Below are 26,335 nucleotides of genomic sequence, written 5' to 3' on the forward strand. Positions count from 1 at the left end.
CGGGCGGGCGGAACCGGGGGCCGCGGCCAGAGGAGCCGGAGGGACCGATGTGGGCGGCGCTCCCGGAAGCGGCGCGGCCGCAGGGGCCTTCCGGGCGTGCGGGAGCGGCGGCGGGCCGAGCGGGGCGGGCGGAGGGGCGATGCTGTCGCGGGCGGGGATCCGGGCCCGGCCCGGCCTCGGGCTGCTGCAGGTTTGGAGAATGGCTGGGGGGGCACGGGGAGCCCTCGGGGGCTGTCCATGTGGGGGAGGTCCGGGGTAGCAGGTGCTGGAGGGGCAGGGAGAAGGCGTCTGGGCTGGGGGCGCCGGGGTGAGAGGGGATGGTGTTGGCGGGGCGGAGAGTGTGGGGGAGCGGGGCAGGGATGGGTAAAGCGCTGTGGGGGGATGCAGAGGGCAGACGGGCATGGGGAGGTCGGAGGGGGGCGGAGGTTCGGTGGGATGGTGGTTTCGCGGGTCCGGGGAGGAGGTGAAGGTGAGTTGGGGTTGCGGCGGGGAGGTAGAGGGTCTGGGGACAAATGAGTATCGGGGGATTGAGGAGATGGAGGGGTCTGTCATGTTGGGGGTCCAGGAAAGCGCTGGAGTGATGGTGAGGAGCTGGACAGGGCTATGGAAAAAAGGCGGTGTGCAAGGGATAAATGGGTATGGGGGTACGGGGGGGAGTCAGTGGGGTATTGTTTGGGATCCGGGGAAGTGCTGGGGGTGTGGGGGCCCGGAGGGGGAGAGCCCGGCAGGGATGGGGGCAGAAGGTGCAGCGGGGTGTGCAGTGGACAGACGACTATAGGGGATTGAGAGGGGGCAGTGGGAGAGTATTGGGGATTTGGGAAGAGCTGGAGAGGGATAGAGATGAAGGGTGGGGTGGTGGTGTAGAGGACAGACAGGTATAGAGAGACTGAAGAGGGGATCAGTGTGGGAGTGTTGGGGGTATGGGGAAGTGCTGGGGTGGTGGGGGAGAGCTGGGCAGGGATTGAGATATGGGGGTGGTGCAGAGGAGGCTGTGGACGAATGGGTGGGGCAGGGGTCAGTGGAGGGTGACTGAGCATGGGGAGCAGTGAGATGGGGCTGGGTTGTTGTAGGAGAAATGGATGTGTGAGGCTGTGGAAGTGTGAGCTGGGTTGGGGTGTGGGGAGGTTGAGGGGAGCTGTGTGAGTGAGGATCTGTGGGGAGGAGGGTGGGGGGATGCCTGGAGAAAAGAAGTGTTTGTGGGGAGCCCATGAGGCACCTGGAGGTGGGATGGGACAGGTTGTTGAAAGGTGGTGGCCTGGAGCTGAGGTGAGAGAGAGGGCTGGGAGGAATGGGCCTGACCAGGTTATAAGGGCTGAGTGGGGCAGAGGAGACCCACATACACACACCTTCGTTGCCCCTACGGTGGCAGGAAGGCTTCATTCCCTGCTCCAGGGTGGGTGTGACAGGAGCAGAGGTGTGCAAAAAGCTCTGGCATGGGAGTGAGCTCCCAGTGGAGAAGACTGCCCTGGGGCCCTGGCCTCATCCCTGTGGGAGCACCCCTTGTCCCCTTACAGCATGGGCTTGTTTGGGGCATTGTTTGTTGCCCTGGTCTCCTGGCTGTGAGCCCGGATGGGGTAACAGGTGTGGAGCTGGGCTCTGAGGTGGCAGCAGCTGGCCTCAGCCCTGCTCTGTGTGCTTCCCCCAGCACTGCCAGCAGCCGAAGCGTGCGGCACGGCTGGCCCCAGCTCCACGCCGCTGGAACTCCGGGCTGCCTGTGAACATCGGGGTGCTCTTTGTGCCGCAGCAGGAGGCCTGGGTGGTGGAGAGGATGGGCAAGTTCCACCGAATCCTCGAGCCTGTAAGGAGCAGCTTTTCTCCCCTTCTGGATTGAGCAGGTTCCTAAAGCTGTAGCGAGGCGCGTCCTTTGCACGAAGATTCGAGGGGTGGTGGGCTTAGTTTCCCAGGCTGAAATCCTTTTGGCTGCCTGTGGACTAATTTTCCTTGGTGGGGTGGTAAAAGCACTGAGTAACCAAAATTCCCTGTGTGTAAAATGTGTTTGCAGTGTGTGGTGTGGACTTTGTTTGCACAACACTCTCTAGTCTGTCTGTCAGCCATCTAATCCTGCCCTTTTCCCAGGGTTTAAACTTCCTCATCCCTCTCCTGGATCGGATTCGTTACGTCCAAAGTCTCAAAGAAATCGTCATAAATGTCCCAGAACAGTCAGCTGTCACACTGGGTGAGGAACAGCTTCCATGTCATGCCCCTTTCCTTCCACTGCATCTGGGGTGAGCAAGAGACAGTGTGGGGATGAGTGGAATTGACCCAAGCTCCTGTACTCAGCCCTGTCCCTTGGTATCCAGGTTTGGCCATAAAACCACAAAATCATTGAATGGTTTGGGTTAGAATGGACCTTAAAGTTCATCTTGTTCCAACCCCCTGCTATGGGCAGGAGCATCTTCTACTAGGCCAGGTTGCTCAAAGCCCCATCCAGCCTGGCCTTGAACTCTTCCAGGGATGGGGCATCCACAGCTTCTCTGGGCAACTTGCTTCAGTGCCTCACCACTCTCATAAGGAAGAATTTCTTCCTATTATCTAATCCAAATCTGCCCTTCATCACCTTAAGGCCATTCCCTCTTGTCCTGTCCTTCCATGCCTGTGTGAAAAGTTCCTGTCCATTGTTGGAAAACGCAGTTTTCCAGCAAAACTCATGCTAACTGAGCAAGCCTGAGCAAGGCTTCAGTATTCTCAGGCCTCAGTAAAATTCCAACAAGCTACAGTGGTTTGTTTGCCTGAGAATGTTCTGTGGGAAGAATGCCATGAGAAAGATTAGGAGTCAGAAGTGTTATGAGAAAAGAATAAGGGAGTTAACAGGAGGATCCCTGAATGTGTGAGAAGCAGACTGCAGGTGTGTGTATCTATAATTAGAAATATCTGTAACAGTATATAAGTCTCTCGTTTGGTGAAATAAAATGGAGCTTACTTTATATCTCATATTGAGAGTGCCGTGAGTTCCCTCTCGTCGTTTCTCTTTAGTCCATCTCCCTTTAGGTGCTGGAAGGCTGATGCTGTGAGAGGGGGCACCCCAGGAGGTGCTGCCTGCTCTTTCTGGGCTGCAACTGCCTCTTCTTGCTGAGTTGAATGCACCTGGCCAGAAATACATTTTCCATGTGCTTTCCTTCATTGAACCACAAGAGACATTTCTGTTTCTGTAAAAAACATTTTAGAACAGGTTAATGGATGTAATGTTAATGGACAGCTCTGTTACATTTCTAGTTTTAAGTGGCTCGTTTTGGCTTTTTCCTCCTTAAATCTTTTTACAAAAGCAACAGTGTGAAGTGCTTCTGTCTGGAAAATCAAGACTTGTTGTGTTTTAAAACATCACAGTGTTTTCCAGGGATCATAAGGTGCTTTTAAAAAAGCCTTTAGTTAAGGAGATCTATTTCAGCCAATCCTCTCTTGTGCCATGCTGCTATGCCAGGATGGAAAGGCACAACCCTGCCCAGCTGTGCTGGGGAAGAGGGGGTTTCCTTTTTTTTTTTTTGGCTGCTTCAGTAAATAGGGGCTGTTGTTCTCTCCCAACAGATAATGTCACCCTGCAGATTGATGGTGTGCTCTACCTGCGGGTTATGGACCCCTACAAGGTACCACCTCTGTCCCTTTGTCACCTTTCTCCTGTCTCTGCCCACTCCCTGCCCCCCAAAATTTGTGCTCCAGCCTCTGTGCCCTGCCCAGCAGGTGGACTGGGCACCCTGACCTCTCCCAAGCCTCCAGACTCCACATTTTCAGCAGGGTTGTACGGCAGGTTTCTTGCCTTAGTGCTCTGTTTGTCCCTCCTGCCTTGTTCAGGGTCCCTCTTGGCATCCCTATCCACTCTGTGTTGTGCTTCTGCTCTTCAGGCCAGCTATGGGGTGGAGGATCCTGAGTATGCAGTGACCCAGCTGGCCCAGACCACCATGAGATCTGAACTTGGCAAACTCTCCCTCGACAGAGTCTTTCGGGTGAGCAGGGGAAGTGGATCATGGAGCTGTGAGTGTCTCTCAAAACACCAGGACAGCCTGCACAGCCAGGCTGATGTGCTTAAAAGCAAAATGCCATTTGCTTAGAGGGATTGTGGCTTCTGTTTCAGTTGACCTATTGGTGAATCCTTGGAGATGGGTCTTGTTTCGGTTGTTTTTTTAACAGGAGCTATTTTTTGCCCTGCCCTGGGTTGTTTGGAAGGGGTGGTGGGTGACATGTGCCCAGACCCAGCTGGTCCAGCCGTGTTTCTCTTGAGTCAGTGACTTTTTGCTCAGTTCCAGTGATGAATGTCCCTGACCTGGGTCATGGAGTACTGTAATCCTCGTGCTGCATTTGTTGGGAAGAAACTGGAGTTGTTGGCATTCTGTTGTATCCAGATCTATGCCAGATGATGTATCCCAGCAGCTTCTGTCTGGGGCACTGCCCTCCCTACGAGATGGTGACCATACCTTCATGGTGTGGGAAGCGCCTGACCCTGATGGAAGATGGAGATGTGTTTTCTGGCACACCCAGGCTTGTGAGGGGACTGTCTTTTTGCCTCCTGACACCTCTCTTGTGCTAAGCCCTTCTTCTCTCCCTTTTGTGCCTCCCAGGAGCGAGAGTCCCTCAATGCCAGCATCGTGGATGCCATCAACCAGGCTTCAGACTGCTGGGGAATCCGGTGTCTGCGCTACGAGATCAAGGACATCCACGTGCCCCCCCGTGTGAAGGAATCCATGCAGATGCAGGTGAGGCTCTATGGGAGGGAGGCCTGGAACAAGTGAGAAGCCTCCTCTTCCACACTGCATTACAGAATAACAGAATCCATGACGTTGGAAAAGACCTCAGATCATAAAGTCCAACCTATGACCAAACACAACCTTGTCAACCAGACCATGGCACCAAGTGCCGTGTCCAGTCTTTGCTTAAACACCTCCATGAACAGTGTCTCTACCACCTCTCTGGTAGCCCATTATGATGTCTAATCACCCTTTTTGTGAAGAAATTCTTACCAATGTCCAACCTAAACTTCCCCTGGTGTTGCTTAAGATTATGTCCTTTCATCCTCTTGCTGGTTGCCTGGGAGAAGAGGCCAAATCCCATATGGCTACAGCCTCCTTTCAGGTAGTTGTGGAGAGTGAGAATATCACCCCTGAGTCTCCTCTTGTCCAGACTAAACAACCCTAGCTCTCTCAAGGGCTCCTCATCATACCTGTGCTCCAGATCCTTCCCCAGCTCCCTTGACCTTCCCTGGATGCTCCAGCACCTCAGTGTCCCTCCTGAATGGAGATGCCCAGAACTGGACACAGGACTTGAGGTGTCACCTCACCAGTGCTGAATACAAGGGGAAAATCACCTGCCTGGTCCTGCTGGCCACACTATTGCTCATACAGGCTATGGTTCATTATTGTTACCTGTCCAGAGTTGGCAGCACCCACCCCTTACCTCAGGAGGGCACTTTGGCTGCAGACATACAGCTGCTGAATAAATAACTCCTGTCATCATTTTTGTGGTGGTGGTGGTCCCCACCTGCTACATACAAGCCCTGACAGCTCCCTTTAAAATCCCTACTGGGCTCTGTGGGGAAGCAAATCCCACAGCTGAAGGTCTCCCCTTGAGAAAAGCTGGACACCAGATCTCTGGGCTGGAAGGGGAGGAGGGGGAAGCAGTTGTCCAGTTAGGTGTGGACAGGGCTGGGAAGAGCTGTGTGGTGTAAGGAGCAGAACCAGCCCTTGACAGCATGACACAGTGTTCTGTAGCTGCATTCTAAACCATGCTTGCCCCAGTGGGACAGAGGAGCATGCTCTTGCCCCACAGATGGGATTTCACCAGCACAGCTGTGACAAACTGGTGTCTGACCTCTGTTTGCAGGTGGAGGCAGAGCGACGGAAGCGAGCAACAGTGCTGGAGTCGGAGGGGACGAGGGAGTCAGCTATCAACGTGGCTGAAGGCCAGAAGCAGGCCCAGATTCTGGCATCAGAAGCTGAAAAAGCTGAACAAATCAACAAAGCTGCTGGTAGTGCCTTGGGATCTGTAGCCCTCTGGACTAAGGGGTGGTGCTACTGGGAAGAGACCACAGCACCGTGGGCTGGGCTCCTCAGCTGCACGGATTCTTGCCTGCTGGGGCCTCAGGCTGAGCTCCAGCTCATGTTGCTGCCCCTCCCCAACCTCCCGTCAGCAGGAGGCGTGTGGCAGAGCTGCTGTTGGGGAAGACACAGCCATGCATGCATGAAATTGTCTTGATTCGCTCCCTGAAATGGTTGAGATTCATTCTTTGCAAGCACTTCTTTGCGGTTCTGATGCGCGCTCTGCTGTGGTTCATTGTAGGAGAAGCCAACGCCATGCTGGTCAAGGCCAGGGCTAAGGCAGAGGCAATTCAGCTCCTGGCAGCTGCTCTGGCACAGCAGGTGAGCGATGGCTACTTGGGGCAGCCACTGCTTTGGTGCTGGCACTGGGGAAGGTGAAGCCGCATGTGGGGTGGCACTTGATTTTCTCCTGGACACTGCCTGGCACCTTTGGCAGCAGCAGGGAGTGAGAACCTTTGCTGTCCTGGAGCTGTGATCACCTGGGGTGGGCTGGGGATACAGGCAGGGATGAGCTGTTGGTGGCACATGACTTGTCCCTCTGTCCCCAGCACGGCAATGCTGCTGCCTCCCTGTCTGTGGCAGAGCAGTACGTGAATGCTTTCTCCAAGATTGCCAAAGACACCAACACCGTCCTGCTGCCCGCCAACACCGGCGATGTCACCAACATGGTCGCACAGGTCAGTGTATTCCCTTGTGTCCTGGCTGCATCCAGAGCCCTGTGGGCAGCAGGGGAGGGAGGGATTCTCCCCCTCTGCTCTGCTCTGGTGAGACCCACCTGGAGCACTGCATCAGCTCTGGGGTCCCTGCACAGGAGGGACATGGACCTGCTGGAGTGAGTCCAGAGGAGGCCACCAGGATCATGGGAGGCATAGAGCACCTCTGCTACAAGGAAAGGCTAAGAGAATTGGGATCCTTCAGCCTGGAGAAGAGAAAGCTCCAGAGAGATATTGTAGCACCTTCCAATACCTAAAAGGGTTTACAAGGAAGATGGAGAGAGACTTTACGAGGACATGTAATGATAGAATGAGGAGGAATGGCTTATAGACTGAAAGAGTAGGCTGAGATTAGATGCCAAAAAGAAATTCGTTCCCTGTGAGAATGGTGAGGCACTGGAACAGGTTGCCCAAAGAAGCTGTGGATACCCCATCCTAGGTCAACTGTTCAAGGTCAGGTTGGATGTGGCTCTGAGCAGCCTGATGTAGTGCAGGGTGTCCCTGCCTGTGGCAAGGGATTAGAAAAGGAGAGTTTTAAGGTCCCTTCCAACCCCACCCATTCTTGCTCTCACCCAAGTGAATCTTGCTCTGGAGAGGTGAAGAGGGCACTGTGCTGGGGCCTGGCCCTCTCCTCCCCTCCTCTCCCCATAACTGTCTCGTTCCCTCCAGGCCCTGGGGATATACACCACACTGACCAAGCCACAAGCTGTGAAAACCCAAGATGAGATGCCTGCAGCCCAAGAGAACTCTCAGTCTCCTGCCACAGAGGTGCTGAAGGCAGAACAGGGCAGCTCCAGCTAACAGGGCTGGAAGGATCCTGCACCCTCTCCCGAGGCCTGCCGGCAGTCCTGTCCTGCTGCAGGCAGTCGCTCTTCTCCCCTTAGTCCCTATTTTGTATTGGATTTAAATCATGTAATAAATGGTAACAGTGCTGCTGCAGCATGTGCTCAGCATGTGTTTCTTGTGCTCAAGTGCCCAGCATTCGATGCCAAACGGGGTCCATCCCTCCTCAACAGGCTTCTGCTGGGATCTCCCATGGACATGCAGTGACATGCAAGAGTGAGAAATCAGATACTAAGGAAAAATTGCTCTCTGTGGGAGTGGTGAGGCACTGGCACAGGTTGCCCTGGGAAGTTGTGGCTGCCCCTTTCCTGGAAGGGTTCAAGGTCAGGCTGGGTGAGGCTCTGAGCAGCCTGGTCCAGTGGAAGGTGTCCCTGCCCACAGCAGCGGGGCTGTAACGGGGTGACCTTCAACGTGCCTTTCCTACCCAAGCCATTTTATGTTTCTGTGAATTTGGGGTCCACACTCCTCGGAAGGCTCCCTCTCCCCGGGTGTCACCTCTCTGGGAGTGTGAGCTCCTGTCATCTCCCAGAAGCTGCCCTGCAGTGTGTGACTGTGCGTTCTCTGTAGCGGACCTACTGCGCGCACCACAGAATGGGGAGCGCCTCCGCTGATTAATTAATTAAAACACCTTCTCACTTGTGATTGTACCGCTCCTGAAGAGAGGCGCGCGGAGACCTCCCAGCCGCCAGGGGGCGCCGCCTCCCCACTCCGCTCCCCTCGGTGCCACTCTAGCGCGGTCGGCGCCACGCGCGGCGCTTCCGGGAGCGACGGGCGCCGGGAGCCGCAGATGGGATGGGACGGGAGCGGGGCCCGGGGGAGCAGCAGGGGCGGTAAGGGGCTCTGAGGGGCTGGGGGGCCCGGGAGAGCAGCAGGGGCGGTAAGGGGCTCTGAGGGGCTGGGGGGCCCGGGGAGCAGCAGGGGCGGTGAGGGCTCTGAGGGGCTGGGGGCCCGGGAGAGGCAGCAGGGGCGGTAAGGGGCTCTGAGGGGCTGGGGGCCCGGGGGAGCAGCAGGGGCGGTGAGGGGCTCTGAGGGGCGGGAGGGGGCCGGGGGAGCAGCAGGGGCGGTGAGGGGCTCTGAGGGGCTGGGGGGCCCGGGGGAGCAGCAGGGGCGGTAAGGGGCTCCGAGGGGCTGGGGGGCCCGGGGGAGCAGCAGGGGCGGTAAGGGGCCCTGAGGGGCTGGGGGGCCAGGGGGAGCAGCAGGGGCGGTGAGGGGCTCTGTGGGGCTCGGGGGCGGGAGGGCGCCCGGGGGCGCGGGGCACAAGGGTGGCGCGGGTATGAGGTGGAGGACCGGGGTTGGGGGTGCAGCGGAGGGGCTGTGGGTATCAGGGAGAGACCGGGGGTGTGTGAGAGGCGCTGAGGGTGCCGAGGAGGCGCTTCAGATGCCAGGAAGGCGCTGGGCTGTCGGGAAGGAGCAGAACCCAGCTCCCGCTCGGGGAGGGGATACAAGGAGATGTGTGGGGCAGTTGCCAGGACACGGCGTGGGACCAAGTAAAGTCAGGGTTGTGTCAGGGCTGGTGAGGGTTACTGCGGGACAGGTGGGTGTGAGAGATGTTGGGCCAGGGATGGGTGCTGGTAGGGAGTGGTACCTGCCCAGGTGGAGCCGCTGAGGGCTGAGCCTGCCTGTCCTTCCCTCTAGGATGCAGAGGTGGCCAGTGGTGCTCTTCCTGGCCTGGGTTTGCCTTCTCTTTTTTGCTGGTATCGGGCTGTTCATGAGCGGCTTCTTGCTCACACGGATCGAGCTTGCCAGCAGCAGTTCCTGCTCAGACCCACTCGTGCCACCACCGTGGGAGAGGCAGAGCCTCCCGCCAGGCTCCTGCTGGGCACCCCAACGCTTTTCCAAGGCTGTGCTCGTCATCATCGATGCCCTCCATTTTGAGTTCGCCCGCTTCGACCCTGGCAAGGCCAGCCCGCTGCCCTACGAGAACAAGCTGGGTGTCCTGCACCAGCTGGCCACCTCGCAGCCCCGCCACGCCCGGCTCTACCGCTTCCGAGCCGACCCCCCCACAGCCACCATGCAGCGCATCAAGGGCCTCACCACCGGCTCCCTGCCCACCTTCATCGACGTGGGCAGCAACTTCGCCTCCTACGCCATCCAGGAGGACAACCTGTTGGCACAGCTGGTGCAGAACGGTGGGTTCCTGGCCTTAAGTTCAGGCAGGGCAGTTTCAGGCTAGATATTAAAAAAAAGCGTTTTTTCACAGGCTTAGGAATAGGTTGCCCAGGGAGATGATGGAGTCACCGTCCCTGGAAGTGCTTAAGAGGCGTCTGAATCTGGTGCTGGGTGGTGTGGTTTAGTGGTTTTTAGGGGTTATAGTGGTAGGTGGATGATTTGATTGGATAATTTTGAAGGTCTCTTTCAACCTTGATGATTCTGTTACTGGGGATTTTCAGCCTAGAGAAGGTTGCATATAGACTTCTTAGCAGCCTACCAGTATCTGAAGGGGGCCTACAGAGAAGCTGGAAGGGAAGTCTTTTTCCAGAACTATAGTGATAGAATGAGGAGTAATGTGTACAAATTGACAGAGGAGAAATTTAGGTTAGATATTAAGCAGAAATTCTTTACTATGAGGGTGGTGGGACACTGGAACAGGATCCCCAGGGAGGTTGTGAATGTCCCATCCCTGGCAGTGTTCACAGCCAGGCTGGATAAGGCCTTGAACGACCTGATCTAGCAGGAAGTGTCCTTGCTCATGGGAAGGGGCTTGGAACTAGATGATCTTTAAGGTCCCTTCTGATCTCTTAACATTCCATGATTCTGCTCTTTGTGCCTAGGGCAGCAGCCCACTGGGACAGGGCACATGCGAACCCCTGCTCAGTTTAACCTGTATTCAAAACCTTGATTCCTTTCTCCCTGGGAAGGGCACTGCTTGCAGCAGCTCCACCCTGTGAGCTAATTCTTTTGGCCTGCTCAATGACAGTTACCTAAGGCACAGTTGTCATGCAGGCAGGGTGCCTCCAACTTGTGCTGGGAGTGACTAGCTGTGACCATCTTCAAAGATGACAAGAAAGCAGGTCAAAGTGGCTGCACTGATGGTGTTTGTCACAAGGTCACCCCCAGGAATGCCTGTAGGAAGCCAAGGGCAGTTGGTTGGGTCATGTGAGGCACATGATGGGGAGGAGCCAGGTGTGCCAGGTGGTGCCAGGTGTGCTGTGCTGGCCAGCTGCCTGCAGCTGTGAGGCAGTGACCTCATCTGACTTTCAGTGCAGTGTAGTGCTGCCGTGGGGGTTCTTGGTGCAGCTGTAAAGGGCTTGTTATGGTGGGGTAATGGAGCAGAGGGAAGAGGACAGGCCACACTGGGTTGTTACCCAGAGGGACTTCCTCCCTAGGCTTAGAGTGGGCTAAGGCAACATGATGTTGTGTCTGCAAGGTGGGCAAATGCAGTAAACCATCTGAGGCAAAATGCACCGGTAGATCTGTGCCAGAGCAGCAGCCTCAGAAGAAAAGATTCCTACTCCCAGGCTGGAGAGGCTCTGTGGAGACACAGCTGGTTGATGGCATCCAGGACAAGCAGAACAAGGGCAGAGGGAAGCATCAATGCTTTTGCTTTCTCATTTCCACATCTGTTATATCATTGATGCCTTAATAATTTCTAGTTTTTTACTCTTCATGTATCTATAATTTGGTGTAGTTCTGTGCTTCTTATAAAGTGCAAAAAACCTCTGTTCCCAACACCTTTAGCCAAAGCAATCCCTCTGAATAGAAAATCCAGGGACACATTTGTTGCCCTACGGCCTGAAAATATGTAAACGGTGAAGTGGGGGGAGCAGGCCTGGGGTGGTTAACATCATCACCCAGGGGTGTGATTGGAGAATTAGGGGCCAATATACTAACAGGACAGAACTTATAAAAGGTGAAGGGCTCGTGAGCCAGCATCCACTTTTTGGGTGTAGTCCCATGAGGGGAACTTTGTTTGCCCAAATGTACCTTGAAGGCCTTGAATTTGTCACCTTTTAATACGCCTTACTTGCCCTGGCCTCTGTTTCAGGTAGCCTGCTTTAAACATCACCATCACCACTGTGTTTAAAAGCCAGAGCTCAGGACTCATGTCTTCTGCTCCATCGTCTGCTGCCTTGCATTTTGCAGTGGGGTCACAGGCCTTGAGTGAGGGTTTGTCAGCTTTCATGATGCATCCCCTGTATCCATGTGTGTTGTGGGGGCCCAAGAGTCTTTCTGCAGGGGTGATGTGTCAGGTCATGGATAAGCTTTGAAATTACGCAGTGGATTTGGTGTGGGGGTAATCATAGGCTTAGAGATAGGGCTGATCCCTCCCTGTATTCATAATCATTTACAGCCAGATGGTTGTTTTAATTTTATGTCAGTTTGAGTGTGGGTTGGAGAGGAGCAATTGCTCCAGACCCTGATGTGGGTTTGTTCAGGCTTTTTGCATTGTTATAGTAACAGCATGACTCAGGAGGGCTCCATCTCTCATTGGTTCCTTTCTCTCTGGCTCAGGAAGGAGAGTGGTCTTCATGGGTGATGACACGTGGGAAGGACTCTTCCCAAAGAAGTTTTTCCGCTCATATTTCTTCCCTTCTTTTAATGTGAAGGATCTTCACACTGTGGATGATGGTATCCTGCAGCATCTCTATCCAACTGGTAAGCAGCTCTTTCACCAGGGCGTGGATAAACCTTGGTCTAATGTGGGAGTCCACAAATCCAAGTTTGTTTTCTGTTACTAAGCAGCACTGGGCAGTTACACACTGCTGCCCAAGGTTTACAGTGCTCTATCTATTTCTACAGATAAGCCAGTTCTTGGAGCCCACAGAGCATTTCTGTAGATACCTTTCCACTGTTTGCGACAGAGTTCAGCTTGTTAGGATGAAGTTAGACTTCCACATCTGTATTGCAAAATACACTGGCAGGATAGAGCCAGAGGAGCAGCTTAACTTTGACATGTGGCTGCCCAGGCAGGAAAACTCTGGGGAAAACACAAATTAAGAGGCTGGGACACAGCACTGCTCTCAGCAAAGCATTTGTTCTTCCTAGTCATGGGAAGAAGATGAAGTGTGAGATTGGTTTGTGAATTTAAGGTAATTTCTACCTTCTTGAGGTCCTGGGACTAAGGGAAATGCTCTTTCTTTTTCTACATATGAATCTGAGTGAATCAAGGCTGCAGTGACCTTTAACAAGCAAGTCTGTGTGCCTTGAGCGAGAGCTGCAGTTTGTTATTTAACTTCAAATATGTTGGTTTTCACGTGTCAAGGCCCTGAAGCAGAGGGGAGATACCAGGGTAACTTTTCAACTAGGGACTGTGTTGGTGTGCCAGGCCCATGCTCTGGGTGGGATGCAGAGGGGCACATTGATAAGTACAATCTAAAATACCTCCAGGGAAGGATGGGAGTTCTGGGTTCTCCTTTTCTAGAGCATACTGTTGGTTTAGCTCAGTTTGTGGCAGTTTGAGGTGTGTTCAAGATCACTTGGGTGACATTGTGCCATTCCCCTCCTGAGGGATGGTGAGAAAAAAGCAGGGATCATGGGATGCTCGCCAGGAGGTCCCTGTGCCATCACACCAAGGTACCTGTGGCCAAGAGTGTGCCTCACTTAAAACCTACATTGATTTCCTCCAGAGCTGGCAGTGACAGTGGCAGGACAGGAACAAACAGCAGTGTCCAGAGGCAACCAGGAAGTTCTGGTAGGAGGATCCAGACTTAGAATCCCAAGCTGGTGTGTGAAAAGTTTGCTCTTGTTCCGCAGTGGACAGTGGTGAATGGGACGTGCTGATTGCTCATTTTCTCGGCGTGGACCACTGTGGGCACAAACACGGACCTGACCACCCTGAGATGGCGAAGAAGCTCACCCAGATGAATGAGATGCTCAGGTGATCAGGGCAGAGCTAAGGGGTTACTAAATGGCCTGTTCCTTCAGCTGGACTGGTGGGATCTTCCCAGGGAATTCACAGACGCAGAGAGCAACTGCTTTTATGCTGTTACCATGGAAAACAGCTTTAGCCAGCAGCAGCTGGAACCCCAGCTCTGCGCAGTCTTGCTCACACAGATGCATGTTGAGAGGTTTGGTTTCAGAGGTAAGGATGCCTTCAGGTGTTGGAGCCCTGGTTCTCTACCAAACCGTCAGATGATAGTGCGGATGGAGTACAGCTGAGCCTCACTCTTTCCATCTTTAACATGGAAATTGTCCCACTGAGGTCTGGCTAATGTTTGAGAAACAGATGGAGGACCCTGGTTAGGGAATGAGTGCTGCATTTACCACACAGACCCATAAGTTGCACCTTTGAATCAGGGCAGGATGGGATCCAGAAATTTCAGTCATACAGGTATGTCTCAGCCCAAAATGCTGCAGCTTTTGATTCTTAGGACTGCTTTAAGTTTTGCTGCTAGGAGTTGGTAACATGCCCTGCTGTATCTGAACATGCAGTATATATTGTGTCATACCTACTGCATCCTTCAGAGACTAATCCCTTCTCTTTTCTTTTGAAGTGGGAGATGGTTCACATAACATGATACATGACCCAAATAGAAGCCTAAAATTTTGTTCCTGTCAGGAACCTTTCTTCTGAATTGCATTTTGTCGAGATCCCTGAAGGCATTGTTTGCTGGGGACCCAAGCAGGATCTGTCCACTCTGAATTTTCGGTTTGGCTTTAAAGCACCAATTTAAAACACCCTGGTCTCTGGCTTATTTGTTACAGTTCTGCATCAGCATTTAGTTTTGCTCATACCCTTTTGTGATCTTCACGTCTGTGGTTCTGGCAGGCTTGGTGAGGAGATGTCCACTCCCACCTAGGTGAGTGGGGCCCTTGCCCAGACAGGAGCTGACCTTCCTTATCTTGGTGACAGGTCCTTGGTGGATCACCTGGGGAATGACACTCTTCTTCTGGTGGCTGGGGACCATGGCATGACAGAAACTGGAGACCACGGTGGCGACAGTGAAAAGGAAGTGAACGCAGCACTGTTTGTGTACAGCAGGACACCCCTGTTTGGCAGTGGCCCTCCAGAGGTGAGAAGCTGACTCTTAGCTGTAACTGCACTGTGTGGTATCAAGGCTGAAAACTGCACCCTGGGATTACAGAGAGTAACAGTTTTGACTGTAGAGACCCATGGGGAGTCTGTGATAGAATCATGGAATTCTATGATTCTATGGGACCCATAAGGTCATCAAGTCCAACTCCTGGCCCTGCACAGGACACCCCAAGAGTCACACCATGTGCCTGAGAGCATTGTCCAAACTCTTCCTGAGCTCTCTCAGGCTGATGCTGTGATCCCTTGCCTGGGTAGCCTGTTCCAGTGCCTGACCACCCTCTGGGTGAAGAACCATTTCTTAATATCCAACCTAAATCTTCCCTGACACAACTTAAGGCCATTGCCTCAGGTCCTGTCAGTGGTCACCACAGAGAAGAGGTCAGTGCCTGATCCTCTGCTTCCCCTCACGAAAGTTGAAGACCACAGTGAGGTGTCCTCTCAGTTTCCTCTTTTCCTGGCTGAGCAGACCAAGTGACCTCAGCCTCTCCTCATACAGCTTCCTCTCCAGACCCTTCCCCATCCTCCTGGCTGTCATTTGGATGCTCCCTAATGGCGTAGTGTCTTTCTGGTATTGTGGTGCCTAAAACTGCACACAGGATTCCGTGTGAGGCCACACGAGACCAGAGCAGAGTGGGACAACCCCCTCCCTTGCCCAGCTACTGATGCTGTGCCTGATGCCCCCCAGGACAGGGTTGGCCCTCCTGGCTGTCAGGGCACTGCTGAATCATGCTTAACTTTCCATTGACCAGGACCCCCAGGTCCCTTTCCATGGTGCTTCTCTCTGGCCTTTTCAGGTTGACTGAGAGGAGTGGGGAGTCTGTCACCTTGTCCTAAGGGCTGACACAGGATGCAGAGAACCCATGTCCAGGCCCCTACGGCTCTGAGGGGTGCTTGTGTGGGGCCAGGTGAGCTGTTAGACAGCCAGCACCTTCCCCATCAACCTGCAGCTCCCAGCAGGCATGTTTCTCACCATAGGACCCTTGGGAGAGCAGAGCTCTGCCTCTGCCTGGATTCACCTTTGAATGGTGATTTCTTCCTCGTTGTCCTCTTGCATGAGTGAAAAGCTGCATTACTATGTTCTTTCTGAATTTCTGATTCCTTCCCTGTCTCTCCAGGAGCCTGAGACCATTCCCCAGGTGAACCTGGTGCCCACTGTGGCCCTGCTGCTGGGTGTGCCCATCCCATACAGTAACATTGGGGAGGTGATGGCTGAGCTGTTCTCCGGGGATGGTGATGCTGTGTCTGCAGCCTTGCAGCAGCTCTCAGTCTATCACATCAACGCCAAGCAGGTATGACCTGTGGTAGGCCTCCCATTGAACTAGAGGGCAGAAGGAATGGGTTTTTAAGCACAAACCTCTTCTGTTAGGTGGAAGTGGGGTGGTGACATGCTGTTATCTTCGTGGGGAACTTGTTTTGAAACATTACATCCTTGCAGTGTTTGCTCCAGTAAAAGACAGCACCATTTTCCCCAAAGAGAAATGAGAGCCACCTGTTTAGTGCACTGGTGTGGAAAATACTGTCTGGAAGGTGGAGAAGGGTTGGACCAGATGGTCAGAAGTGGATTTGGTAATAGAGGACACTGGTTCCTCTGGTCTGAAGATGACCAGAGGCAAGTCTTGTGATTGGAGATTTGAGAGTAAAAGTAGAGGTTTTTATGCTGCTTCAGTTTTGAAGGAGAAACAGTGTTAACAAAAAGCTTTTCTAGATTAATGAAAGAAGGGAAACAGTAATGAAGGACTAAATAAAAGTAATAACCGCATACCAGGTAATACTAAGGTAGGATACTGAAGGAGCAATTTACACAAAGTGCAACAAAATACAGAACTGCAGGAGCAGAATGACAAAATTTGAATGACAGTCTCTACACCAGGTGTAAAAGAAGCCTAGGCATTGGAGCAGGCTAAGTGTTGGTGATGTGAGGGCCATCTGTTGTGACTCTGGTCATGCTACAGAGCCAGATTTGCCACAGGCATTGCAAGGCATGTATCTCAGCTAAGGACCAGTCTGTCTTTGAGGAACTGTGGATTGCTGGGAGCACAGGAGTAACTCCTCCACTGCCCAACCAGCTCCTTGGAGTGCCAGTGGGACACCACTGGTGCAAGCCAGTGAGGAGCTGGAGAGAATATGATTGCTGATGGGAAGACAGAAATATTTAGCTTCTAGCTCTGTATTTACACAGCAGCAGAGTGCTTTGACATTTAAAGATCATACTGTATGTTAGTGTCCATTAATCACTGAGGATATCAGTCATCATCTGTTAGAAATCAGCGTTATCCAGTTGTACTTGTTTAAATATTTGCACTCACTGTTTGAGGAGGTTTCTAGCTAGGTAACAGTGGTGTTGAAGAAGCCATGGCATTTCAGGGAGGCCTGTTAGAGTGCATGTGTCTGCTATCCATGTGCAGGGGCAGACTGATTCTGGAAGGCGTGTGAAGTTATGGGTGTATTTCAGGACTGGAGCAGATCTACACTGCTAAGCAGATGGATGTATGTGCAGGTGCTCTGCCCTGCTAATGCCCCAGTAAGACCTCTTTTATGACTTTGAGATCATAGCTGCCTCTGTTCATTTCCTCTTGAAACAGAAAGCAAAACGAATTAGCTTTCCTTAAGTTATGGTGTGGTAGATTAATGTGCTAATATTGAAGAAAAGGGAGCAGTTTGGTTTGATCTATTATAAGCTTTTTAATTTGATGTTTTGACTCAGAAAAAACTGTAAAACTCAACATGGGGTGCAGATTAACAAGTCATTAATAGTAATGACTTGAGCTTCTGGAGGACATTTGCCCTTTTACTGCCAAAGACTCAATAAAAGCCCTTAGTGATGCTTGATGTTAGCAGAAGTGTAGCTGCAGGAGTCAGTGTGGCTGTTGGGATGGATGCATCACTTGAGAGGGATGTCACTTTGGCAGAGATTGAGTTTCCTGGTGGTGACATCCTGGATTTGTGTGGCCAGCACTGGGTGATGTGGCTGGGGACAGGTCTGTGGCAGGGGTTAGTCAGCTGGGGTTGTTTCCATTCTGAAGAGGTGATGTGAAGCAGTGAATCCCATTCCCAGTATTCCCAGTTCTGCTGTCTGATGCTGTGTCCCCTCTCCCGCAGGTGGATCGCTTCCTGGAGTCCTACTCGCTGGTGGCTCAGGACCTGCCAGCAGAGCAGCTCCAGCACCTGCGGCAGCTCTTCTCCAGTGCTGTGGAGGAGCACACGCAGCTCCTGGCCCATGTGCAGGGGACTACCTTGGTGCCTCCAGAGCTGCAGTCCAGGCTGGCAAGCCTCATCGGTCGCTTCCAGCACTACTTGCGGGAGGCACGGGCTGTGTGCACCCAGTCCTGGGCCCGCTTCCACCCTCTGCGTATGGTGGGGGGCTGCATCCTTATTGCCTCCTCCTGCTTGCTCTGCTACATGGTCTCAGAGCTGGCCACGTCCTCGCACTCTTTCTGTCGCAGCTGCCTCCTGTACCCGTTGCTCTGGGTCCTCATGGGCACTGCTCTGCTTGGGCTGACCCATGTTTTCACCCAGGAGGGGCTGGATCTGCTCCTGGTGTCATCATGGGCAGCTGCTGCTTCTCAGCTGGGTTTTTTCTGGCACTGGTGGGGCCAGCATCCCAAGAGAGTCCATTTGGCAGGCAGTCAGCCACCTTTGTCCAGCAGTGGCCATAGGCAGAGGCTGCGAGCATGGCTGGGGCTGGCCTTCCCTATGAGCATTCTGTTCTTCCGCTGCGGAGCTATGTTCTCTGACAGCTTCGTCGTGGCCGAGGCACGGGTGGCCCCGTTCCTGCTGGCCTCGCTGGTGATGTTACTAGTAGGGAAGCTCCACTGGGATGGTCGCCTAACTGTGCCAGAAGGTCCCAAGCAGCAGCTCCTTGGCTTTTCATCTTACCGTAGAGAGATCTGGTACTTGCTGTGCCTCGTGGCCATGCTCCTGGTCTGCGTACGCCTCTCCAGTTTCTTCCACCAGTGCCGTGAAGAAATTCCTCAGTGCCGGCCCTCTGTTTTCCTCTCCCCACTTGCCAGCCTGAGAAACACACGGGCCAAGAACCTCTTCTACCTCCTGTGCGTGGCCTTGCTGGCTGGGCTGGTGTATGCAGTGCAGAGCTGGCTAAGGCACTATGGCAACCTGAACAGCTCGGACCCCCTTGTGCTCTTCGTGCGCTGGGGTTTCCCACTGGTGGTCCTCTGCATTGCCTGCTACTGGGCTGTTGCCTCCAGTGCTGATGACTCTCTTGGCAAGCTTCAGGAGCTGGTGCAGGTGGCAGTTGTTGTCTTTCCCTGGGCTGTCTATGGACTAGCATCCGTGGGACTGCTGCTCCTGCTGTGCAATCCCTTGACGGTGTTTGCAAAGGACACATGGGAGTCGACAGGATCCATCGTCATTCCCTACCAGGGGCTTCCCAGCTCTGAAGTTGACCTCCTCCACGTCATCCCTCAGATCTACAAGAGGATGCAGGAGTCTCAGAAGAGCCGGCTGGAGCGGGGCAGCTGCAGGGCCACTGTTGCAGCGTACGGGCTGGGCAGCGTGTACTCGGCAGCCCTGGTCATAGCCCTCACCCTGCTGAGCTTCCTCTTGATGCTGCTGCACAGCGAGCGGCTGAGCTTTGCCTTCCTGCTCCTCTTTGTGGAGGCCTTCCTGCTGCTGCACATCCACACGTGTGCCAGAGGCCTTGCTGGAGATGCTGGTGAGTCCGGGTTCAGTAGAGCAACCACTGGACGTGTGACCTGGGCTTCACCTGCTCTGACCTTGCCTTAATTCTAATGGGAGAAACAGGTCCCATTTCTAGTCTTGGGAAATAGTGGTGCACTCATCCCCAGGATACTCTTAGCATTTTTAGTGTTGCTTAAATCCTCTAGTAGAAGAAAGGTGCATGCAGCAGAGACTTGAATGTGGGAGGAGGAGGAGTGTCTTGGGTTAGGGAAAGGAGCTCTAAACCCATCTTTTCTGTCCAGGGTGTGAACAGTCACCAAACCCCGCTGGTGCTGACAGAGTCCAGTAGCAGAGCTACTGACACCAGCAAGAGGGAATGCTGACCCCTTGGTATATCTGTGGTGGGAGCTGGGCTGGTTCCTGGCTCTCAAAAGAGCCAGCATGGAAAGAGAACCTGGAAGAAAGGTTACTAGGCTTTTTTGGACTGTGGATCTGTCTTGTTCCTTAATGCTGATATCCCCACCCCCTGCCTCTGTCTTTTTATCTCTCTCAGAGCCATTTTCGGTGCCCTGGTATGCAGTCATCTCCTGGCTCCTTGCTGCTTCCCAGTTCTTCTATTCTACAGGCCACCAGCCCATCTTCCCAGCCATCCATTGGAATGCAGCCTTTGTGGGTTTCCACCTTGACCACAGCACAAACCTCCTGCCTGCTGTCCTGGTGGGCGCCAACACCTTTGCCTCCCATATCCTCTTTGCAGGTAAATCAATTTCTTCCTGGACTGTGGAGCCTGAGCAGACACAGCTCACTGCTGTGCCGTGCCTGGGGCTCTGCAGGCTGAGCATGAGCCAATAAAGGCTCAAGCACTAGCTGAGCAGCACCATTCTCACTGTCTCCTTGTGGGGCCACAGCAGCCTGACCTGGAGCTGTGATTTATGCTTCCTGCACATCCAGAGCAGGATGGCAGAGCCTAGTCTGCTCCTTACTTCCCAGGCTCCAGTAACTTCATGTGCTTTTGTCCTTGAGGTAGTTGGCTGCCCACTGCTCCTGTTGTGGCCCTTTGTGTGTGAGATGTCCAACTCGCAGAAGAAGAAGCCCAAGAAGGAGTCACGGGAGGAGCTGCAGGAGGTGGAGGAGCACATGATGGAGATGAGGCTGCGGGAGTCTCCGGAGAAGTTTTCTGCTGCTCTGTTGCAGTTGGGATTGAAGTACCTCTTTGTCCTTGGGGCACAGGTACAGGCAGAGGCAGGGCGGCTGTGAGAAAGGCTGTCAGGAGGAAATTGGTGTGCTGTGAGAATTGTGGGGCGTTCTGATGGGAGAAAGGGGTCAGCCAGGACACAGAGAGGCCCAGGGGCCTGGCTGCAGGTAGAAAAATAGGTCCCTTCTCAGCCATGCCCTTTGCTCTGTGCTTTGGGAAAGGCTGCAGCATGGAAGCTGCCATACGGATTTGGCTGCTTTTCCCTGCATTTCCTGGGTGGGAATGTCTGTTCAGGAGCTGCAGCACTGTAATTCTACTCCTTGTCTTTCTGACCATTCTTATCTCACACCAGCTCTGATTTTCGTATGTGCTATGATATAGGGAGCTAAATACCAGAAGATTTAGTCCTGTGAAATTAATGAATAGGTTTTTGGGATTTATCCCTTCAAATCATTATCCTGTGTTGTCAGACCAGAGACAGTGCAACTGAGGGGCAAGCCCTGCAGCAGGAGAGCAGGAGTACCCCTCTCAGTGAAATAGTAGGTTAGATTAGCCACAGTGTGAGCCCTCCTCTGTGCTGCCCCAGCCTGGCCCCATGACGGCTTGCATGTACCCAAGCTGCTTGTGAAAACATTGTGGAAGGTAGTCCTCTTCAGGATGTTCATTCCTGGTGTGCACTGTGCCAGCCTCTCAGGCGTGTACAGTTTGGTACCACCTTCAGATGTGAACCTAGTGCCCAGGAGGTCTCTCCAGAGTCACCGGTAACTTGTTTTTCCTGATCTTCCCCACAGCTTTTGGCCTGTGTTTGTGCAGCTATGATCCTCAGGAGACACCTCATGGTCTGGAAGGTCTTTGCCCCAAAGTAAGTCCCAGGAGTTGCTCTAATGCTCGGTTAAGGCTCATATCCCTCACATCTTGACTAGAGTTCACAGACAGTAATGTTTGAAGAGACCCTGTGATTGATCTTCTGACTCATTACCAAGTAGTGGTTGTAGGAATGTCTGTAACTAATTGCTGCTTGAGATTCAGAAGCTAGACTTAAGCTAGGGCCTATAAATTTCTCCTCCTCTTGATTTGCAAGGGCACACAGAGCCCAACTGGAGGGTGAGAATATTGAGGTTGGAGAGCCAAAAGTAGGGATACCCAGAAGTGGTAAACCCAGAAATGCTGAACCAGCAAACCTTTGAACTAGTTGGTGTGAGGACCTCACCGAGCTCAGCCTTTGAGGGATTCAAAATCCCACCTGAGTCAACAGGTTCTGAGCAGCATCTAAACCAGAGGAGTGCTTGGCTTCCAGGTTTCAGGCAGCAACTGCTGGGGAGTGAATGTAATTCAGGTTTCAGGATGTGGGATGCTACCAGCCTCTCATTGTCAGGAAAATCAGTCAGCTGGAGGGTAGCAGCCTGTCTCTGTAGTCATGCTGGCTGTTGTATCCTTAACTGCATCTGTTGTGCCTGCAGGTTCCTCTTTGAGTCGCTGGGCTTCGTGGTGAGCAGCATCTGCCTCTTGCTGGGGATCTCCCTGGTGATGCGTGTGGATTGCGCCGTCAGCACCTGGTTCAGCCAGCTTCGGCTCAGGTAGCCTTGGAGACATGGGGAGCCTGACCTGCTCGTTGGCTGAGGCTGTGGTTGTCTCCTTGCCTCCCTCGGGCTGGAGGGGATACACGAGCCGCCAGCAACGAGTGCCTGCCGACAGCAGTCAGGGATTATCCCCAGCTCCCTGCCTCTGCGCTGAACAAAAGGACTGGAGCCAACTGTTCCTAGCTCATGGGGATGGTGTTTCTCAGCAGGGGAGGTCAGAGCTCTTGCTGGGCCTCTGCTGGCAGCAGGAGTAATCTGCTGCAGGAGCCCAAGAAGCAAGAGTCCTGAAGTGCTCCTCTGGAGAAACACCAACAGGGGTCTTGCTGCTACTTTCCTGACAGCTGTCATAATGTGCAGCTGGTAGGCTTCAGTGGCCAGCAAGGTGTCACCTTTGCTGACTGCAATGACAGTGATTCATGGGATGGGGCCTGCTGAGGAGTGGAGAGGAGGATGGATGGGGAGGGAATGTCCCACAGCCACCACTTGTTTTCACGTGCTCAGTTTTTGCACTGGAATAACACTGCACGTGGTTCCAAGCAGATGGTTCCTGGAGCCTCAGTGGCAGCTGCTCCTCTATACAGTCAGTCAGTTAGTTGCTCTGTAGTGAAGCCTCTCTTGCCCTACACTCAGTCCCATTTTCCTGGTCCTCCTCAGGCCTGTGAAGTGCAGTGGGGAGCACTCTGAGCTGCCTTGTACAGCAGGCTTAGCTTGGGGCAGTGGTAGCAGGGACAACTGTGTGCATGACCAAGAAACTCTTGATTTCTGTTCTCAAACTGTCAGGGTCCCTGTGGGCTGGGCGATAGCAGCCAAGGCTCCTGATCTCTTCCTCAGTGTGTACTGCTGGATGCTGGTTGTTGACTGTGAACAGTTAAGATGCAGGGGGATGTAGTGACAGAATATGGGTTCACCCCCATAGTGGGCCTGGCCAGCAGGAAAGGGTAGCCTGGAGTAGCTGTCCCAGCTGCAGGACTAGCCTTGGTGTAAGCTCCAGAGCCTGGGAGCAGCTACTTGAAAGCCCTGAGCAGGCACCAATTCTTTTGGGTAGTACTTTAAGTCACTGATGTCTATGTATGTGGTGGGGACTGCGGACTCCAGGCACTGCAGTCAATCACATCCATGATCCCATGTTTGGTCTTGTCTCCCTCTTGGCCTTGTGTTCTCTGTGGGACTTCAGGCCACAAGTGGGCTATACCAAACATGCCCTTGACTGCTCACAGTCAGGAGATGTGATGTTTCTTTATTTATGGGCACAGGTAGAGGATGCTGACCATGTTGCATGGCCACATCCAAGTTCATCCTGTAGTTTCCACTGGACCTGTGATTCCTTACTTCCCTGAACCACTGTGTGGCATTACTTGGTGCTATGAGACCTTTTGTCTCTTTCGCCTCTGGAAAGAGCCAAGGCCTGCTTGCCTGGGATTTCTGCAATGATATTTGCCTGATCCCATTAATTTTTAACTCTTGCACCACGACTGCCCCTGTTTGAGTTCCTTACTGCAGACTGTTAGTATAACTCTAGGCTCTTCCTCTCCTCTGCCCTGCAGAGACCCAGGGAAATTGTCACCTCTCTCATGATTTCATGTCTTGCTGTTTTTTCCAAGTGCCCAGTTGCATTGGCTCTTGAGGGCAGGTGGAGTTTTGTATTTTACTTTTGCAAAATACACCTAACACAGAATACCTAACACCTGCTCAGGTGTTAGGATGCTATTCCAGGGAGGCTTAAACTGCTCTAATATTACATTTCCGTTGCTTGGCCTGCTCTGAGCTGCTGGCTGTGCTCTGCTACCTCAGGCTCTCATCTCCTCTACTCTGTGGTCCTGCTCAGTTTCACTTGACACGACCAGGGACCAGTTTGTAGCTGGCATCACATGCTGGCCTGCCTCACTGCCTGGATGCATAACACCAGTGCTAGGACAAGGAAGGGGTAGCAGCAAACAGTGGGGGAAGCTGGCAGCTGCAGGAATGCATCAGCCCACAGCTAGAGTGGACTTAGGCAGTCACACCCTTAAAAACAGGTTATTTGCTGAAAGCTGACTCCCTGGTGGCTATATGCTTCTGGAGGAATGAGGGGTGCATTGATATGGGGAGGAGGAAGGGGGTGGAGGTAGCAGTTACCCAGTAAATTTTCATTGAATGTGAGGTTAATCTGGATAACACATGTTGCTAAATGCCAAGGCTGGAGCTCAAATAGGTCTTGTTGTAACCTTATAACCTGGTCAGGAGCTTTCTGCCTGACTGTATTTGTGCTGGCAGAAGTCCCTGTGGTCACTGATAGTGTAGGACTGGCCCCTGACGTCCACACAGCTGCCACCCAGGCCTCTTGGCTTCCATCTCTGGGACTGGTTCCGCTTTCACTGGTCACCCCAGTGCAGCTGAGCCTTCCCATGCCCACTGTTCATGGCTGGAGCACTCAAATGGGGCTTGGGCATCCTCTCCTCACCCCTCCATGTCACCACTCTTCCATGTGTGGGCGGGCTTCTGGTCCCAGGAGACCAGGAAGAGCAGAGGGAGCAGCAGAGCTGTAGCATCATCAAAGGACACACACTTATCTCACTAGAGACTAAACAAAACTTGCAGTAGAAGAGCTGCAAGTACATTCTTGTCACTGCAGAGATGCCACGGAGTGCTGGCTGCTCAGACACAGCAGACTGGCTGCTACACCAAAGATTTCAGTTCACAAAGACAAGTTTTCCAAGGGCTGGAGATGCTCTTGCTTCTTTTTATTGACTGTTTTAGTCTTTGTCAGCCTTCCTCAGCTGCCCTGAAGCTGATTGTTTGGCTGCCATTCTTCTGAGCATGCTGGGGATTACAGAATTAATGCCAGTCCAGGGCTTGGTGAACTTAGAAGCAGAACATGCTGCTGATGCTCGAGCAGACAGGGCTGTGTTTGCTGATTTAAAACCTCACAAGGGGCTTGCCTGCTCATCCAAACCAAGGCTCTTTGGGAAATCTGGTGTGCTGGGGAGTAGGTTTTGCCCCACATCCCCCAAAGAGGTTGTCATAGGGCCCCGCTTGTCTCTCTTGGACGAGTTATTCCAAGCGGTTTATTTCTGGTCCCTGTGTCACTTGGCTGAGTGTGACAGGGGACAGAGTGCTCAGCTGAGCAGTTTTCATCCTGCACTCCACAATCTTTCTGCACTTTGACCTTTCAAGTGTTGTGCATGTGTTTCTTGGCACGGGAGAGCACTATTGGGAAACTTCCCTGGCTCAGGCCCATGGTGAATGGGGTGTCCCATGGTCCTGGCACAGAAGGAGGATTCAATTGTGTCTCTTTTGTGCTGCCTGAAAGATGGTGACCAAAAGCTGCAGCCACTGTGAAGGGTTGTGGGAGCATCCTGCAGCTCTGGTCTGTGGGACTGACACAGATCCCAAGGGATGGCACTGTTCTGGGGAGCCCAGGGCTTGCTCCAGCTCTGTTCCCACAGCCATTCCTCTGTCCCATCTCTCTGGTTTTCCCTTAACTCTTCAGGCTGCTTTTTTATGCCAAGGCACAGTCCCAGTCTCGGTGTGCATGTTCCCCCTTCCCCTCAGGAAGCAGCAGTGCCAGTGTGTGGAGCAGGGCTGGGGAGTGCTGCTCTCTCCTCTGAACCCTGACTCATTGCACCACTGACTTGGAGCAAGATTGTTGTTTTATTTTTTATTTATTTTTTATTAACCTCTGTGTGCCTCAGTCCCTCATTTGGGGAAAAAAAAAAAAGGGGATGGACCCAGTTGTGGAAAGCAACCTGGGAGCTCTGCATGCAGCATGGTGCTACACTTTCCTGGGTATCTACATATTTGGCTGTTAATGCTTTCATTCACATCCAGCAGCTACACCTGGAAGGTGGAAGCAATGCTCCAGTCTCTGCATGGAGGCAGAGCCTTTTTTCTTTCAAAAAACCCTCTGAAACAGGCAAGTTGGCAGTACTCATTCACCTGGCAGCCACAGTCCTTGGGACTGGTGTTCTGTATCCAGCAGTGCTGGGTACAGCAGGATCGGCCCTGGCAGGCAGTCAGGGAGGGGTTGCTCCGTTGTTAAATTACTTAATTAATGAATTAATCAGGATTGTGGGGAGGCGTGTGTGGAGAATTGCTGTCTGAGGGTGGCGTGGGGCTCCGGACAGCTGTGAAAATGATGTCTGCAAATAAAACCATGAGAGCCAAGGAGAGCTGTGTTGTTTCCTGCTTTCCATACCTCTCCCTGACCCATCCAGGGTCTCCTTCCTGGGGGCCCTCGTCTACAGCTTCCTCCTGAGGGGAAATGGAGGATTGGGCACTCATCTCTTCTCTGCAGAAACCAGTGACAGGACCCGAGGGATTGGCCTGAGCCTGTGTCGGGGAGGTTTAGGTCGAACTCTGGTCCAAGACTCTCGAGGTTTAGGAAAAGG

The 26,335-nt window shown here is 53.2% G+C and overlaps 2 protein-coding genes across 4 annotated transcripts; both read left to right on the top strand.

The window, feature by feature from the left end:
• The first annotated feature begins 64 nt into the window (after positions 1–64).
• Positions 65–7,675, top strand: STOML2 (stomatin like 2). The gene is made up of 10 exons (XM_085042806.1): positions 65–190; positions 1,646–1,798; positions 2,077–2,176; positions 3,523–3,581; positions 3,837–3,938; positions 4,551–4,685; positions 5,809–5,953; positions 6,265–6,344; positions 6,572–6,700; positions 7,406–7,675. Exons 1-10 carry the CDS (start codon positions 140–142, stop codon positions 7,535–7,537), a joined length of 1,086 nt encoding a protein of 361 aa, XP_084898932.1. The 5' UTR covers positions 65–139; the 3' UTR covers positions 7,538–7,675.
• A 621-nt stretch (positions 7,676–8,296) lies between these two features.
• On the top strand, positions 8,297–26,111 carry PIGO (phosphatidylinositol glycan anchor biosynthesis class O). Of its 3 annotated transcripts, none has more exons than XM_085042800.1 (11): positions 8,297–8,409; positions 9,215–9,708; positions 12,032–12,175; positions 13,274–13,397; positions 14,373–14,532; positions 15,671–15,844; positions 17,655–19,227; positions 19,747–19,950; positions 20,221–20,423; positions 21,180–21,250; positions 21,849–26,111. In XM_085042800.1, exons 1-11 carry the CDS (start codon positions 8,372–8,374, stop codon positions 21,967–21,969), a joined length of 3,306 nt encoding a protein of 1,101 aa, XP_084898926.1. In that variant the 5' UTR covers positions 8,297–8,371; the 3' UTR covers positions 21,970–26,111. The 3 variants fall into 3 exon arrangements, with proteins under 3 accessions (XP_084898926.1, XP_084898928.1, XP_084898927.1); XM_085042801.1 differs by lacking the exon at positions 8,297–8,409 and adding an exon at positions 8,718–8,736; XM_085042802.1 differs by lacking the exons at positions 21,180–21,250; positions 21,849–26,111 and having other exon boundaries at positions 20,217–20,405.
• Positions 26,112–26,335: the final 224 nt, after the last annotated feature.

The sequence above is a fragment of the Lichenostomus cassidix genome, chromosome Z (assembly GCF_008360975.1).
Source record: "Lichenostomus cassidix isolate B80296 chromosome Z, HeHo_3.0, whole genome shotgun sequence".
In the NCBI taxonomy this organism is placed as follows: Eukaryota; Metazoa; Chordata; class Aves; order Passeriformes; family Meliphagidae; genus Lichenostomus; species Lichenostomus cassidix.